Below are 15964 nucleotides of genomic sequence, written 5' to 3' on the forward strand. Positions count from 1 at the left end.
ATGAAGAGTATCCCCAGACACATATTGTGTATGTGTGAAAACAGCTCTATAGGCAGTATTTTTTTTTGGTCTTGTTATAAAAGGGCAGGTCCTCTCTCTCTCATTCTCTCTCACACACACACACACACACACACACACACACACAGAAACATCACTTATTGCTCTGTGTATGTGCGCATCCGTCTGTTTACGTCCATTAACGTAAGTAATGCTTCCTCTCCTTCAGCGTGATGCCAGGGTTGTGATGACACACACATCTGCTCTCCGCCACCCTCACCCCTCCCGCTCTCTGCCCACTCCACCCACTGTGCCAGTCCTCTTCATATGTCAGCCTCACACTGGCACTGCCCTTCCTATCCACTGGAGGCTTTATCCAATTTGTCAGGGTTGGCATACACATGGCTCAAGATGCCTCCCTCTCTCCACCGCCACCACACATGTCCCGTCCCCCATCACGCGGCTCCGAGACGGCCCCGTCTGTGCCAGTGGGCATTACGCTACCTGATGGCGGGGCCCACCTGCCCCCACTGTGACATCCAGGCTTGCCCAATCTGCCTCTCCAACCCAGCAGGCACCAGCTGGCTGGACAGCCTGCATGCTGATAGATGGACAATTGTAGGCTGAACGATAACTCGTATTCACAACAGCCAGGCCTGACTAACTGACTCAAACAAACAGCACTGTGTATGCTGATTGCTGATGTGATAATTAGAAGAGAAAACAAGAGGTAAGATAACAACTACTACTACTACCAGTACTAATACTACTGATGATACTAAAGCAGTTTTGTGAATCTGTGCTTTTGTCAATTCACACATTTTTGTCATTATCTTGTTTCTTCCAAACAAAGGATGGTGCACTTCTGGGAATTCCAAATAGAAAATGTCACAAATTTAGCTTTGATTTATCATGTGGAAACTCTGAAACGGGCATTACCTTGGCAGCTGGCAGACAAGATAATAAAACAGTGAAGGCACTCTCTACTTAGTCACGCCACATCATGTCTCCACATACTGTTTCATCAGGAATAAGAAAAGTAGTCTCTATCCTCTTTTTCTGCCATTATTTTCAACAATTATCTCCTTTGTTACACAACTTAGCTAGCTAATAAAACTTGTAAAGCTTGCAAATGATCAAACATTGCATTGCATAGCAATGGGAATGATGATGTAATGCAATCTGCACCCACTGACCTCTGGCTCTGTGTCACCAGTATTAAAAATCTGGTATCAAGTTGAGACAAGACAGTACTGCCAGACAACTCCCAAAATCTTAAACTAAAACATGTAGTAGTCAAAGCCAAAGCCATCCTAAAGCGAACATGATCAGTGCCTAAATTATATTATAGAAAAAGCATTAAGCAAGGAACTGTTATTGGCATACATAAATAGTGAACTTATCCAGACTCAACACCATCAACAAGATTTAAGGGCATCATTCCAAGCAGCATGTCAAGTACAAATTGTGGGAGGTGAAGGGGAGTGTTTAATACTTGAATAGCTACGTTAGTGTCTGCTGTACATGAGTACCCCCACACTCCCACTGATCCTTGTCTTTTAAACACTTAACGTTATTGGCTTAGCCCAGGAACATAACATCCTGTGCTCTTTCCAGAGAGCGATGTAGCAATTTCAAGGCAATGTCTCACAAAAATTTTGAAACACCCTCACAGCTCCCTTGACTGGTCCTTGTGAGCTGGTGGAAGCCGTCTGACACACGAGTAGAGGCTTTACAAAATCACTGATCCGAGATCTCACTCTATTTGTCAGCTCCTAAACGGTTGCAGTGGGATGTGTGTGAGGAGAAATCTGACCCAGGACCAGTACATATGTCTGAAAATGCTCTGAGCCAAGGCAATGCCTCTGCAGAGCTATGCAGTAATTCTATTCGGCTATACCTGCACCCAAAATACTCTTATCATCTAGGGTTGCACACACCATGTACCCCCCAGCCAGGATCCAAAATTAACACCCTGTAGTAGAAGAAGACGAACATTGCTCTGCATTTTAAATGTCATTAAAGAAAGTAGGAATGCATCAATTTGAAATTCTTGGCTGGTACCAATGTTTTTGTATTGTACCTGGGAAACAAAGAAATTTACACTATACTGAATTTACTTCGTCCCAAAGAAGATCTCTGTTCACTACAAACACATTTTCTGCTGTCCCAAGGACAGCAAAATGTCGGCTGCTACTCGCCATCTCATCACATAACAGTGAGATCACAGAGCAACAGTCATTGTATTCTTCTCGTACCTGCTCATTAAGTAACGTTTGTGGCCATTACCCCTGAGCCCTGCTTTTTAGCCTGTGCAAAACCGATGTGACACAAAAGAAAAACATTGGCCACTGCCATCAGTGAATGTCATCATATTTGCCGATAGGCTGATGACAGTCAACGAGGCAAACATAGGTTAATACCAATATAAGACAAAAGAAATAGTCCCTGAAAGAATTAGTTGAGTTAATTCAATGTATGGTACAGTATTTAAAAGAATTATTAATTCTGACAATCAAATAAAGTTCTTTTTGAAATCATAATACTACAAATAGTTTCTGAAAACTTAACTAAGAGACGTGCAGAGAAATAAAGTATAACGAAGACATCCAGAGCTACAATGTCCCCACGCAGTGCTGCAGCACTTTGTAATGATCAAACACATTTACACCACAGCATCGGCCTCAAAGAAATGGAAGCGAGGACAGAAATAGGCAAAGCTCACTCCTTTCAATCTACCACTTCCAGAAATGCGAGATGAACAGAGGAAATGTCACTTCATCATTGCTCCTGCCACAGCCGATCGTCTGCCTGCACCTCATTGTGAATAATTGCTGACAAAATCTTAGGATGCCCTGCAGAGGACCCCCTCCTTCCCAGTCCCCTCCTCTTCCCCAAGTCCCCGTCACATCACATCATTCAAAAACCACTGGGGGGGCTCCGTGCCTGACGAGCACACGCTTTCCTCATTTCCTATCTCAGCCTATTAGGAGCCAATCTCTGGGGCAACAGAGCAGACCTATCAGCTTCCACTGTGTGGATTTCTACACCCATCCGATGTAACTGCAGTATAGCTTTGCATAGATCCAGCTGCACTAATTTCTCATTTTATTTCCTTTATGATCACTGGATCACTGGCAATGCTACATTTACGAATAATCCTCGCTGACATAATGTGGGGGAACAAGTTTGTTCTAATGTGTTTGAGCTGCGCCCTGTGGCAAACATATAAAATGAAGGCCATCTAGAAACTAATGGGGGATCTTACTGGATGCAGTATAAAAACAATGATGCCCACCACCCACCATCACCCACTAATGAAGCTTTCCATCAAATTAATGAGAGTTTTAATCATTGTTCACAGTACTCTATCCACATGGTGCACGATCCATTATACTGGACTGTCACCTTCATGGAGCTACACAATATTCCAGATCCTCTCTCAAATGTCTTTCTGTTGGAAAAGTCACATTTACGCCGCACTAAAGCACTTTCCCTCTCCCTTTCTCACCCTGTACTTCCACAGTTTGCATGACACAGCTCAGCGTTTGCACTTCATGGCATCTGAATATGTGCAATGTCACCGATTACCGAGCACACTCGCTCACGCCATCTGCCGCTGTGCGTGAGAGTGCTGTAAGCATCAGTTTTCAGGAAAGGCAGGCTGAAGGAGAGAGGGCAACACTAATTTACATACCTGAGAGCCACTCAAACTCATTAATGCATCCTGCGACCAACCCAAAACATCAAATACACACTACAGACCTGACCTACCCAAATGCTATGAAGGGCATCAAATTGTCTATTCAGGTAGAGAATAAATATGTGTGTGTGTGGGGGGGGGGGGTTAATTAGTATTTGAGTTGTAATGTCAAACAAAGCCACTGCTAGTGTGTCAAGGCCTGTTGATATTCAGGAAAACACTTCCTTCCTCTGCTCAATAACTTATGACAAGGCCACACAGAGGCATTATGTATGGCAGCGCTGTGATGAATACACACCCAGAATATGGTGAACACACACATAAGAGGCAGCGTGTGATGTATTTTAACTTCATACTACACTGTAATCAATCTAATTCACAAGCTTCTCTCATTCAGTTGATGACTACATGTATATGTAAATGAATGACCTTTAGGCATATGGTTACAGACCAACATCACTCATCATTAACATGCTTTATAGGCAAGTAATTACTACCTTCAACCACATGTTCAGGTTTCAGCCTTATTAATTATACCGACATGGGTCGTTCCATTTGAAATACAACCTCCAGTGGGTGGTGATTCCGGCTAAACTTGGGATTCATTAGAAAAGTTACTGCAGCCGACGCCAGCAGAGGAGCTAAATTAAGTTTGCCAAAGGCAATTGTGGCGTTCCCAATTTTTTGTTGCACTTTTGAGGACTGCTTTGATGAGTAACCATCTGTTGGGTAACTTTGTCAAATAAATGTCCATAAAACGTGCCATAAACATGAAACCTGAGGAGGACTATCATTTTGCCTCACACAAGTCATTAAGTTTCTCATTGCCGTATACAGAGAGGGACTCAAAAGCCATCTCCATATACAAAAAACACTAATGAGATTTGGTGCCATTTTCACAGCTTGGGGTAATTCATCGCAGTCTTTTATGACTGCATTACCCCCGTTATATCTTTCCTGTCTTTTTTTGTTTCTTTGTTTTTCAGTCACCCAGCTGCCATTCTCCACGAAATGCCTCTCTGAGTGACAGCAGCTTTACACCTATCCCTCTTCATCAAATCAATGGAAGGGAGTGTGAAAGGGTATGAAGGTAATGGCATGTTGCAAAATGTCAGGGTTTCCAGGCATCGTCTCAGCAGACAAAAGACAGCAGGAAATGCAATTCATGGAAAAACCTGTAATCTATGTGAGGACATTCTACACTTGAGTGACTCTGCTGGGATTCTGACAGGACCACAACTTAACAATAAAAGAAGACAATGCTGGAAATGATATTTTCCACCCTGGAGCTTGACGGAGCAGAGACAGTGATCAAATAATCAGTGCTTTGGCAGCTGGAGATGTGTTCGGAAATTTAAGCAAACTTCTTTAAATAAAGCAGTTGAATGACAACACACAGCCTGGTTTCCAAACATGTTCCAAATATTAGAGGATGTCATATATCATTATTAAGTAGTTAGTAGTTATTCCCTTGAAATGTTATAAATAACTGAAACATAATGAAATGATTATGATTAATTCAATCCAACATGTTTCCAGGGCTACTGATATCTATTCATAGACATGAGTGCAATATGATATAACTAAGCGAGCACTCAAGTCATACTCTTAACAAGAAAGCAGTGACATTTGAAGCAACTCTGGAAAAATTCACACCTAAGACCCCTTTTTGCATACATTACCCTAATTGAAGAAGGTAGAAAATCATGCAAAAGCCTGTTGACATTTTCAGAAAGTGGCGATATAAAAGTGTCTTTTAAATTATGCAAATCCTGTCTCTATTTCATATATTTAAGTAGTAACGATGAGTCTAAAACACTTGTGCCTTTGAGAAGAGACAATCTGCTTTGTTTTTTATATTAACTTGGAAACTCAATGGAACAAAAACAGCAGATAGATAAGTAACGCTGCGATGACATCCTCTGCTGTTGCGGTGTGTTATAATGTTATAGCGAGAATTAGCAGTGCATGTCACATGTGTCAGTGTATCCACATGTGCACGCTGCACACTGGAGGAATACAAATGTCCAACTCTTCTTGGTGTTAATGAAGCGTTTACAGCGTGAGTAGTGTTCCTCTAATATATACTGACAATTGAATGCAATACAAAGAATGATGGGAGCCCCACTGAGCAGAGAGGATCTGCACGCATGCATTACAAATTCTAATCACAGAACAAAGTAATTTCACTGAAATGCCATGTTAAGGCACAACATCTGTTACATTTTCTTAAATCTTGACAGATGTTGAAAATGTAAGAGACCTCATGCATAACAACATGTAATGATAAATTTACAAGTTTTATTCCGTTAAGAGTTTGGAAAGCAACGATTTGGCCAAAACAGCAATAACAGACAATCAGACTGCATTCACAATTAGTCTTAACCCTCAAAACTGCAAATCTCTCATGATAAAACGTGACTTTAGACTTTATAAACTTGGCAGACGTGGGGTAGGAAGAACTAGCTGTTAGTTTTTGCACTAATTTATTGATAAATATGGATTGTAAATGTTATAGTGTGAGATGGAGGTGAGTAAATTCTGAGCCGAATCCCATTTGATATTGCATTAAAACATTCTGAGACTGCTGATAAAACATTTGGGGTGCCCAGGCCTAGCAATGCCACTGACAATGGAGCTGGTAACAATCACCCTTTCAGCCATGCTTGATGTTGCTGTGTGTGAGGTATGATGCAATAATGCCAACAAGTTGAAATACTGACCTTTATCATGATATTATTTTATTTTATCATATAGAAATTATACCCGTATTATTGTGAACGATATAATATGGCATGCCCCTACTGATGGTTGTTTGGAGGGGATAATGGGACCCAAAATCGGCTTGATTCTTGTCCGGTGTGCGGCTGGCATACCTGAGGAGTATTAACAAGGTAGTCAGTTTTGGGAACAGGCAGTCTGTGCAGTTTGTTTTCTTTGTTCAACATCGAGTAAAACAGAGGGACGTCGGACATTTCTGTAACAGCTTTTGAAGTGTCTCACGAATACAGGGAGGAGGCGAAATCTGCTGCCCATCTCCTATTGTAAGATGCCAATGGGTTCTGCCACACAGCTGGTGGAAAAAAGCTTAGCCTCTCGCTTTCAGAGTCCTGTATTGATGCATGGCCTGCCATCACAATACTGCATCGACCTGTAGCCTGCAGGTGGGGCCACTCTGAGAGAGGTGGGCTGTCCTACTTTAAGGTGCCTGTGAAATAGAGGTTAAACCAAACAAAAACACCCAATATGACATGCTGTGTAGAAGCTGGTCTAAAGGACTGGCACCTTTTTCATTCCAACCAAAGCCCTGGCTAATGGCGTTAAAAGCATGAGCAGTCTTGTCATGTCTACTTTGCTCTTCTCTTCACCTCTAATGGAGCTACTTTTTAAGCAAATAGCCTCCCGATATTCTTAATCCTGTTTAATATCTAATGTCAATGGCTAAGGAGGCTTTTCGTGAACAGAATCATAGAACACCACCAAACTGTAGTCTCAGTCGCATTTTAACATGCAGCACTTGTCTGCTCATTAATGATGTATAGAGAGAGCAAATCCTCCATGCTAAATGATATAATAGGCCTAACTCATTCTTGATCTTCTGGCTAACCCCTCCTTGAAGATTAATATATTTTTGTATTTTTAATTATCACAAGGATAAAATCTGTGTTTAACTCAAATGATTACCCGCGCATCATGTAAAAACTTTTTGATGAGGTTCAGACGGGAACGCATGCTCTTTGTGTTGAGGCACATAGAGTGGTCAATAATCTTGTAAATGCTTGACCAACCACGCTTCGCTCACATACTCTCTCTCTCTCAGCTACAAGAATGGATGAGTCATTAAATGCAATACAACTGACCTTCTCTCATAACCTTCCAATGCTGAATAAATAAACATTATCATCCCCCAGGAGAGGTGGTTAGAATACAATCAGCTGTAGAAAAATACCCAATGCTTTATCCAAAAAAACTTGCATTAATAACAGTATCAGCATATTTTCACACTTCGACCCAAAGTAAACTCTGAGGAAGTCAGTGACACTCAGCCAAGTATGAAAAAGTGCTTGTGCTAAGTAAAGAAGGCTGCTTAGCAGTCATAAAGTATATCAAGAAAGTCAATTAACACTCGTTGCCTCCACTTGTCACCTTTTCTCTGGTGAAACAGAATATTAAAGAGATGCTGATCGAATGGTGTTACCACTTATAAATGCTGTCTAAAGCATTAGATGTGTGGTAAATGAAGCACTGTGACAACCAAAATAAAAAAAAAATGTCATATTATCCTATTCATACCCTTATTATAATTTTCAAAAAAGAAAACATATTACTGCCCATCCCTGGTTTGAACACATGAAGTAACATTAAGCATGTTGCATGTCATCTTTTTATTCTTCTCTCTGTGTTGCCCAAGTTTCTGTCAATTTACTATGAAATGTCCAAAAAAAAGGCCCAACACAATGATTTCAAGTCATATCCAACCTGGAGTTTGGTGAGCAAGAAAACCTTCTTGAGTTTTCCCATTCACTCTTTCCATTACAAAGACTTTTAGATGTTTATCACAGACTTTGTTACAACTATGAAGCGTACAGTTTTGTTCGCCTTTTCTGTTGATTAAAGATTTTATTTTGCCATGACCGATCGCTAGTATGTGATGTATCCTGGTGACATCATTTCAAGTTGACAGAGACACTATGTACTGTACATAGCATACTTGCCAACCCTCCTATTTTATCCAAGAGACTCCTGTTTTTCATTGCCCTCTCCCAGTATCCTCTCGGGTTATTTATGATACATTTTTTCCTTGTCACGATCACAACCTGTTTTTGGCACTGTACAGCGAGTATAAGCCCTACAACTCTAAAAGCACAATGTTACTTTATCCACCCCTGTTAGCACTTCCCCTCTCTCCCTCCTGCAAGGCGCGGCTGCTAGTGGACACCTCATCTCTGTGCTGACCACGTTACGTGTGCCTAAGTCCGATGGGACGCTCTGGTGGGGATTTGACGTGGACCTTGGGAGTTGAGGGCGAACCCAGCTTGCCCTCCTGTGTGGTACCCAGCTGTCTTCCATAGACCGTGAGCCTCCTGTTCCGCCTTGCTTAGGCATCCAGGACTCAGGGGTGTGTGGGCCCGGGAAGACAGCCAGATTTGGGTCCCTGGCTCGGGGTAAGCCTACAGCCTGGCCTCCTCCCCACCTCCCTGTACTCTGCTGGAGTACCAGGGTCATGAACCAAAAACTAAACCAAATCCAGTATATTTAACATACAAATACCGACGCGTTGTATTTATCATTTTGTTACTTCCATACTTTAAAAGTCACCAGAATGCAGAAATCAAAATCTCTGGAATTGAAATTTTCTGGAGGATTACCCCCGGATTCCACGGTTTGGTTTCAAAATCCTCCCTATTTTGGTGGTGACAAGGTTGACAAGTGTGTACAAAATGTTTACAGAAAACAGCTGATATTATGAATGGATATTTTTATGCTAAGAGAATTGGCTGGTTGCATCAGCTTTACTGCACAAGATTCCTGCAATGCTGCGTAAGATTTTCCCCTGCCATCGTTTTGTCTGTATCAGGGCACCTTATAGGGACAGGAATAGGCGGCAAATAATTCAACTGTGAAGATGAATGAAGATGATATATTTAAGATGACAGGCTAGCTATGCTGGCTATCTACCATGTATAAGCTAGCTCACTAACTTATTAGCTACTGCTGGGACTGTTCTGAACATGAGACAGCTGATTCCCCATGTTTCCAGTGAAACATTTGTCAGATATGGATTTGTAATGGTCGTTAACACAGATGCTATTGTTAATGGCAAATAAATGTTAGCCGTAGCCAGGCTGCCTTCATTAGCCTGTGAATACAATTACAGCATGTTAAACTAACCTGAAATTGAAAAGAATGAGAACACCAACATTTGATTTGTATCTATTAAATGACTATGTTGCATTTTAATGTATATTGAACAGGGCTTGAAAGCAGTGATTAAACTGCTGATCGTGTCATGACAACTGAGCCATCTCCATGACAACAGAGTAAATTTCATCTGCTGATAAACACTGTGAGATGCAGCCACAAGCTGTGGAAAAGCTTTGGAGTGGAGCTTGTCAAACTGCCGATAACTGTGTTTGAGGTATGTCCAGGTCTGTCCGTTTAAATCAGACACAGTATATTAACTCTCAGTGTAAAATAATATAAACGTGCACAGTAATTGCAAATTCAATACCTTTTCTAAATGTCTGAAGAACTAACTCTTATCCCAAACAGTATGTTCAGTCATGATTCTACTACGGCAGCATGTGGCTCATCGTAGCCACAGGCCTTCCACTATTGCATGCATTCTCAGGATGTCACTATCTGTTACACTCCTGTTGATTTGCACAGCATACACTGAGAGACTGTGTAGAATACAAAGATAAAACCAACCAGTTTGATGTGCACAACACCACAGAAGGGTGCTCTGTGTTGGTCGTGCCAGATACAATCAAGGTAACCACAGTGGATCTAGCATGCGTAATCGTGGTTTGAGTATGTGAGTCGCGCACAAACCGGAGCCTGTACGCACCTTTATGAAATAGGCTGTAAGAAGCATTTCATTCTAAATCTGACGCAATTTGAATAAAAAGCTTCTTGTCCACCACCGCCATTACTGAAAACCTTATAAAAGTAAATTGAAAGACACCTCAGAAATACCTCTAGCTAAAGAAATATATGGCTGATATGTGGCAGAATGAGCACGAGAATGGGCTTCTCATTCACTCTTCCAATTTCCAGAGAGGAGCTCGACGTGACATTCTCTCCCATACACAAAGAGGAAATGAGAACGGCGCGAATTGGGGCCACGGGCAGAAGTTTTGAGCCAGTTTTATGGCTGCTCAGCATTTCTCTATATAAGCAGCCCCATAGCGCCAAAGCAAAGTTAAATGTAGTCCATTAAAGTCCAGGGGGAAGCTCATGAACTACCACATGAGGATACTACTGAGCTCAGAAGATAAAGACAAGGTGCGAGAGTGTTTGAGTAAGAGATTGTGTAGGCTGGATATTATGTGCTTTAAAAACAACTGTGAGCATATATCTCTCCACAGACCACCACAGAAAGATAATACGTGAAGTAGTCCCATTTATTCCTAACGTTTCCTGTTGCTGGCATGAATGTAACATGCAAATGTAAACCCCCAGGCAGTAGAAATGCAATTAAGGTAAGCTAGCCTGCTAGCAAGGTTAGTGCTGCTGGTAGTGAAGTGCCAGGTAGCACCCCCAGCACATCTTCCCTCAGGACTCCCACTCTGCTGGCTGTGCAATGAACCAGCGACCCTTAGCACACACCTCCCTTCCCAACACAGCCACTGGTGATAAATTACCTAATCCCCCTATCCCCAGCTGTTTCTGTTATACACCCTGGGCTTGTATAGAACAGCTAGGAGGAGAGAAAGGGGGGCTGAGAACAGACAGTGAGAGGTGGGTGTGAAGTGAAGGAAAAAAAAGACTTATTGACAGAGACACAATGACAGTGGGAAGATATACAGGCCAAACAAAGGCGGGAATCAGCCACCATAACCTTCGGTAACAAAGGGACGTGAGCATGTGTCATTTTTGATGATGAAAAAAGGGGCACTCAGAACCACTTAGCACTGTATTTCTAGACAATTATGCCTGGCAGAATCCATCTCGAGAGAGATCTACAGATAGGTGTCAGTTTCTTAATGTGTATCATTTCAGAAAAATTTTAAGAATGGACCAATCAGACAGTCTTTTTCTGCAGCATCTGTGATGTTAATGTGGTCTTTACATGAGTTATATGAATCTTCTCTAAAGATTAATGTAATTCCACCTAGGCGTGGGATGGTAAGTAAATTTCATGTCACAATTATCCTGGCCAACAAATTGTGATTCACAATGTCATCAAAATAACTTGAAACTCTTCAAATGGCACTAAGACATCCTGGAATCACTTTACCTTACGTTTTTTTAAGAAACAAATGTTTTTATTGCAGGACACGTCATTTATTAGTGAAAGTTATTCAAAAACAAATGATCGAACAATCTTCAAAAGCCAGGCTTATAACTCAGACATAGACTCCCTTCAATTACATTATCAATGGAGACAGATTTGGGAGAGAACATATTGCGTGAGGTCTGGGGTAAGATTCATGGAAGGGTACACAGCTCCTCTGCTCATACAAAGTAAAGTTGTTCCAATACCAGTATCAGAAATGCCTCTGATACTGCCTAAAATTCTGGACCGGGTATTGACAAGTACGTGCTATGCATCAGGCCAATACTGTATAATTTATTAATTACCTTGAAAGTAGTTTCATACCTGGATAAAATGGCAATTTTCGTAAACTCTGTTCTTCTTCCCCGCTCTTAAACAGCAGCCTACACAAAGAGTTGCACTGTGCAGCCACTGGCAACTACTGTTTTATATAATGTAACATTAGGCACTAGCAAAATGTCAGCAATTAGGCAATATTTTACACTGGAACGTCCCACATGTTTAGGTTTAACCTGAGCCATGCCATTCAACAATGATAGCAATCATTCAATCATTTCGCATTCTTACAAGGTTAGTAGTATACAGCTATTCTTGTCCCCCCCCCCCCAACACAATGGCATCGAATCAGTACTCAGTATCTGCCAGCCGATATGCAAGTTCAAGTATCAGAATCTGTACTGGGACAAATACAGTAGTATCGGATCATCTCTAGCGCGAATCATGGTTTGATACAATCTAAAGTGGTGCACCGCCCTTAACCAACGCTAACATATCCTTATACTGTACATACGCTTTGGCTCTGTCACCCCTTGTTTAACTTCTGGTCAATAATTTTATTGACCCTAACACTTTCAGTGCTCTCTTTGGGGTTTCTACTTGTTTTTCTCTTTACCCCAAACTAATAAAGTAATCACCTTCACCACTTTACTGGCTAGGAGACTGATCCTGACAAAGTAAAAATAAATAGCACTGTCTCTCCATGGAAGGTTCAATGTATTTGCCAAGGACTGGAGCCCTTTTCTCACTGATTTAATAGCAAAAAAATTAGTTTTCAGATATTCTAACCTAATTAATTGCTGAGGAGGAAAGTGTGAATATGTCGGGATTTTTTTGTCTTGTTTTGTTTTAACAAGTAGAGGCACAACATTACTGTGCTGCTGAACATCCCTTATTATGTACGTGTTATTGTTCTGGGTCTAGTGGGGCCAGTTCCCACATCTATATAAAAACATGTCTTTGTTCCTTCATGGCACGCTATGAAAGATACATGTTGTATAATCTAGGGCTGTACCCGACCCAGAATTATGCCAGTTGAATTTGAATTTTCCACATTTTTTTCCCCATATAAAGTTTGATAGTTTGAACAGGCTCAGCGGGACCCTCACTGAGACAGCGGCATTCATGTGATAAAGTAAACAATCCAACAATGCTAATGACAGATCAGAAATGTGCAACAACATTTGCTGATGCTAGATATCAAACAAAACGCCAAAGACTGTTGTATTAAGTCTTTGTTTGCTATAAATTCACCTCTTCTAAGCAGCAGAGAGAAGATAATGTTATCTCAGAGCAAAAAAAAAATAAAAATTATTAAATGCTCAACTTGAAGCAAAAACCCAATAAAAAAGGTTTTTTAAAAAGCCAGGCTTTTCAAATACTTTCAATGGCATCAAATCTTTCAATATGAAATACAGCAATGCTAGAGTACGATACTTTGCATTTTTTGAGGTTGTTGCGTATGCAGTTGCAGAGTCTCTTTTATTGTTGGTTGTCCAGCAGTCTCTTTGAGTAGTGCTGGACAAAATATTCATGTTTATCCTGATAATGGAAATTCACCACAATCAACTTATTGTGGGTGTTTTTTATCGTGATCTGCGATCAAACTGTATATAGTCTCATCCCTAATTCCACCACTGAACATGCACACCTCAGGCATCATTTCAGCTGAGCAGAGAAGCAGCTACAAGGGACAATGACATCAGTGCTCAAACCCTCCCAGAGGAATGCTTGTCGTCACTCACACTGGCACACACACTGCTATGGAAACAGCAGGAGTGTGAGCATGCATCAGGGTTAAAGGGATACTGCAAGGCATGCATGCACGCACGCACGCACGCACGCACGCACGCACGCACACACACACAAGCAGAAAGAAATAACTGAAAAACAAAGCGACAGGGGCAGTCCATTGAAAACAATGCTGACACATGACTAAACTCTGTCTGACCAGCTGTGTAAGGCAGTCTGCGTTCACATTTTCCTCTTTAAAAAAAAAAAAACACTACAGAGGTCAACTCAGGACTAAATGACTCTCTGTCATTGTGAAAGGAGAGTTAGCCAACACATTCTTCCTTGTGAATGTGAGAGAGGAAATACAGCAGACCTTTTACTGAGCTTGATCTCGGAAGTATCTGAGAGATATGTGGTTTCAAAGCCGAGTGCTCCCGAAGCCAAGATGGAATGTATCCTATCAGGCAGCTCGCTGTACCAGCTGACTGCTATGGAAACGGCAAGAGTGTGACAGTACGTGTGTGCCAGAAGTTGAAAGGACATGACAGCCCATGGGCACACATACCCACACGTGCCAATTTAGCCACACATGCTTATGCATGTACACAGGCACAAAAACACGCATCTGTTACCTATCTGTGTGTCAAACTCTGTGTGAAAAAGTTGGAAAAGGGCAAACAGAGCAGCTGCAGCACACACACACACACACACACACACACACACACACACACACACACACACACACACACAGGGGACAGCATTCTACAGACTGGGCAGCCATTCAAGCAGCTCTCGGTAACAGTAACCCACGGCAACCCTAAAACCAGCCCCCTTTTCCCTTCCTCCTCAAGAGACACAGATCCATTGCCCAGTTAAGGGAGGACCGAATGAACTAGCAGACAGAGTGCCCGAGAGTGAAAGGAGGTTGTAACTTTACCCACTCTGCCCTTACTAAAGTGCAGCACTACCCCCCTCTCAAAGGTTCAGGAGGTTAATTATTCAACATGAGAAGGGATTTGTGGGAGAACTGAGAGTGGACACAAGCCAGCAGAAACCCCTCACCTCTTTTGTTCAACTTATCCACTCACTTACTGACTTTTAAACATACGCTTATTCCCATGGATAGCAGCATAAGTGGAGGCTTTTACAACTGACTCTTTGACATCACCCACTGCATGCAGAAACACACGTGCACACACAGCAGGACTACAGACAGCTGCATCAGAGCGTACTCATCCTTCTCCACATGTTCGCAGCACACAGTTAGTCTCACTCCACTCTCTCCAAGCTGCTCTCCTACCGTTGTGGTTGTGCTGCAGGGTCTCAAGCATGCTGGCAGAGTCGGTCGCCCCCAGCTCGGCCAGTCTGCGGCTGGTTGCACTCAGCTCTGAGCGCAGGTTGGTCACCTCCTGGCTGGCGGACTGAATGGCCCCATCGATGCGCTGGGCCAACTGCTTGTTGTCATCCATCATTTTCAGGATTTTTGCCTGAGGAGGAGAGGGGAATCCAGACAAGGTGTCATGCTGACAAGTTGTACATCTCCTGTGAAGGAAGGTGTCCCCAAATAAATCCTTCCTCTTTCTCCTCTGCTGTCTGTTCTCGCTCCCTTTTTTAAGAAGGAAGCCAAGTTAAATCCTCAAAGCAGTTTGTCCTTTCCCTTAAAGAGAGGCATCGAGCTCAAGGGAAATGTGTATCTGCTGGAAGGAGTGTACGCTTTGGAGCTGGTGTGTGTGTGTGTGTGTGTGTGTTTGTGGTGTGAGCGTGTCAGTGTGTGAGCATGCCTATGTGAGTTTATGTGCGTGAGAGTTCCGTAACAGCATGCGAGTTTGTGTGTGTGTGTGTATGTGTGTGTCTGTGTGTGTGTTGGAGAGCCAGCACTGCCCCTGTGAAATGTGCTCCCTGCAGCTGACTGTTGAAAGGACACAGAGCATTGAGAGATGACAAGCACCTTTTTAAATGGACTGTACCATTTGCAGAAAAAGCGGAGGGGGAGGACTGAGCTAGACCATATAAGCACATGGAAGTCAGAGGTCCTCAACACAGCTGTCTTTAGGAGATAATGCTGTAAGGATCAGGGATTGTGTGTTTGACTGAACTGACACACAAGACATTTCACTAAGCCTGTGAAAAACTGACTTTCAGTGAAAACACTGCAGCTTCTCCTCTTTCTCTGTCAGTGTGTACTGCATGCACCTCCCTCTGTAGACTCATGGACAAAGGGAAGGAAATCATTAGTTTGACAAAGAAGCAGT

The 15964-nt window shown here is 42.3% G+C and overlaps 1 protein-coding gene across 5 annotated transcripts in view; it reads right to left on the reverse strand.

Moving 5' to 3' along the window:
- kazna (kazrin, periplakin interacting protein a) overlaps positions 1-15625 on the reverse strand; it is a 167101-nt gene extending 151476 nt beyond the window's left edge. For all 5 annotated transcript variants that reach the window (XM_049581176.1, XM_049581178.1, XM_049581177.1 and 2 more), the window contains exon 1: positions 15013-15625. In XM_049581176.1, the coding sequence (XP_049437133.1) occupies positions 15013-15184 (172 nt within the window). In that variant the 5' untranslated portion in view covers positions 15185-15625. The remainder of the gene's footprint in view (positions 1-15012) is intronic.
- Positions 15626-15964: the final 339 nt, after the last annotated feature.

This window comes from Epinephelus fuscoguttatus, linkage group LG7 (genome assembly GCF_011397635.1).
Source record: "Epinephelus fuscoguttatus linkage group LG7, E.fuscoguttatus.final_Chr_v1".
Taxonomy (NCBI): domain Eukaryota; kingdom Metazoa; phylum Chordata; class Actinopteri; order Perciformes; family Serranidae; genus Epinephelus; species Epinephelus fuscoguttatus.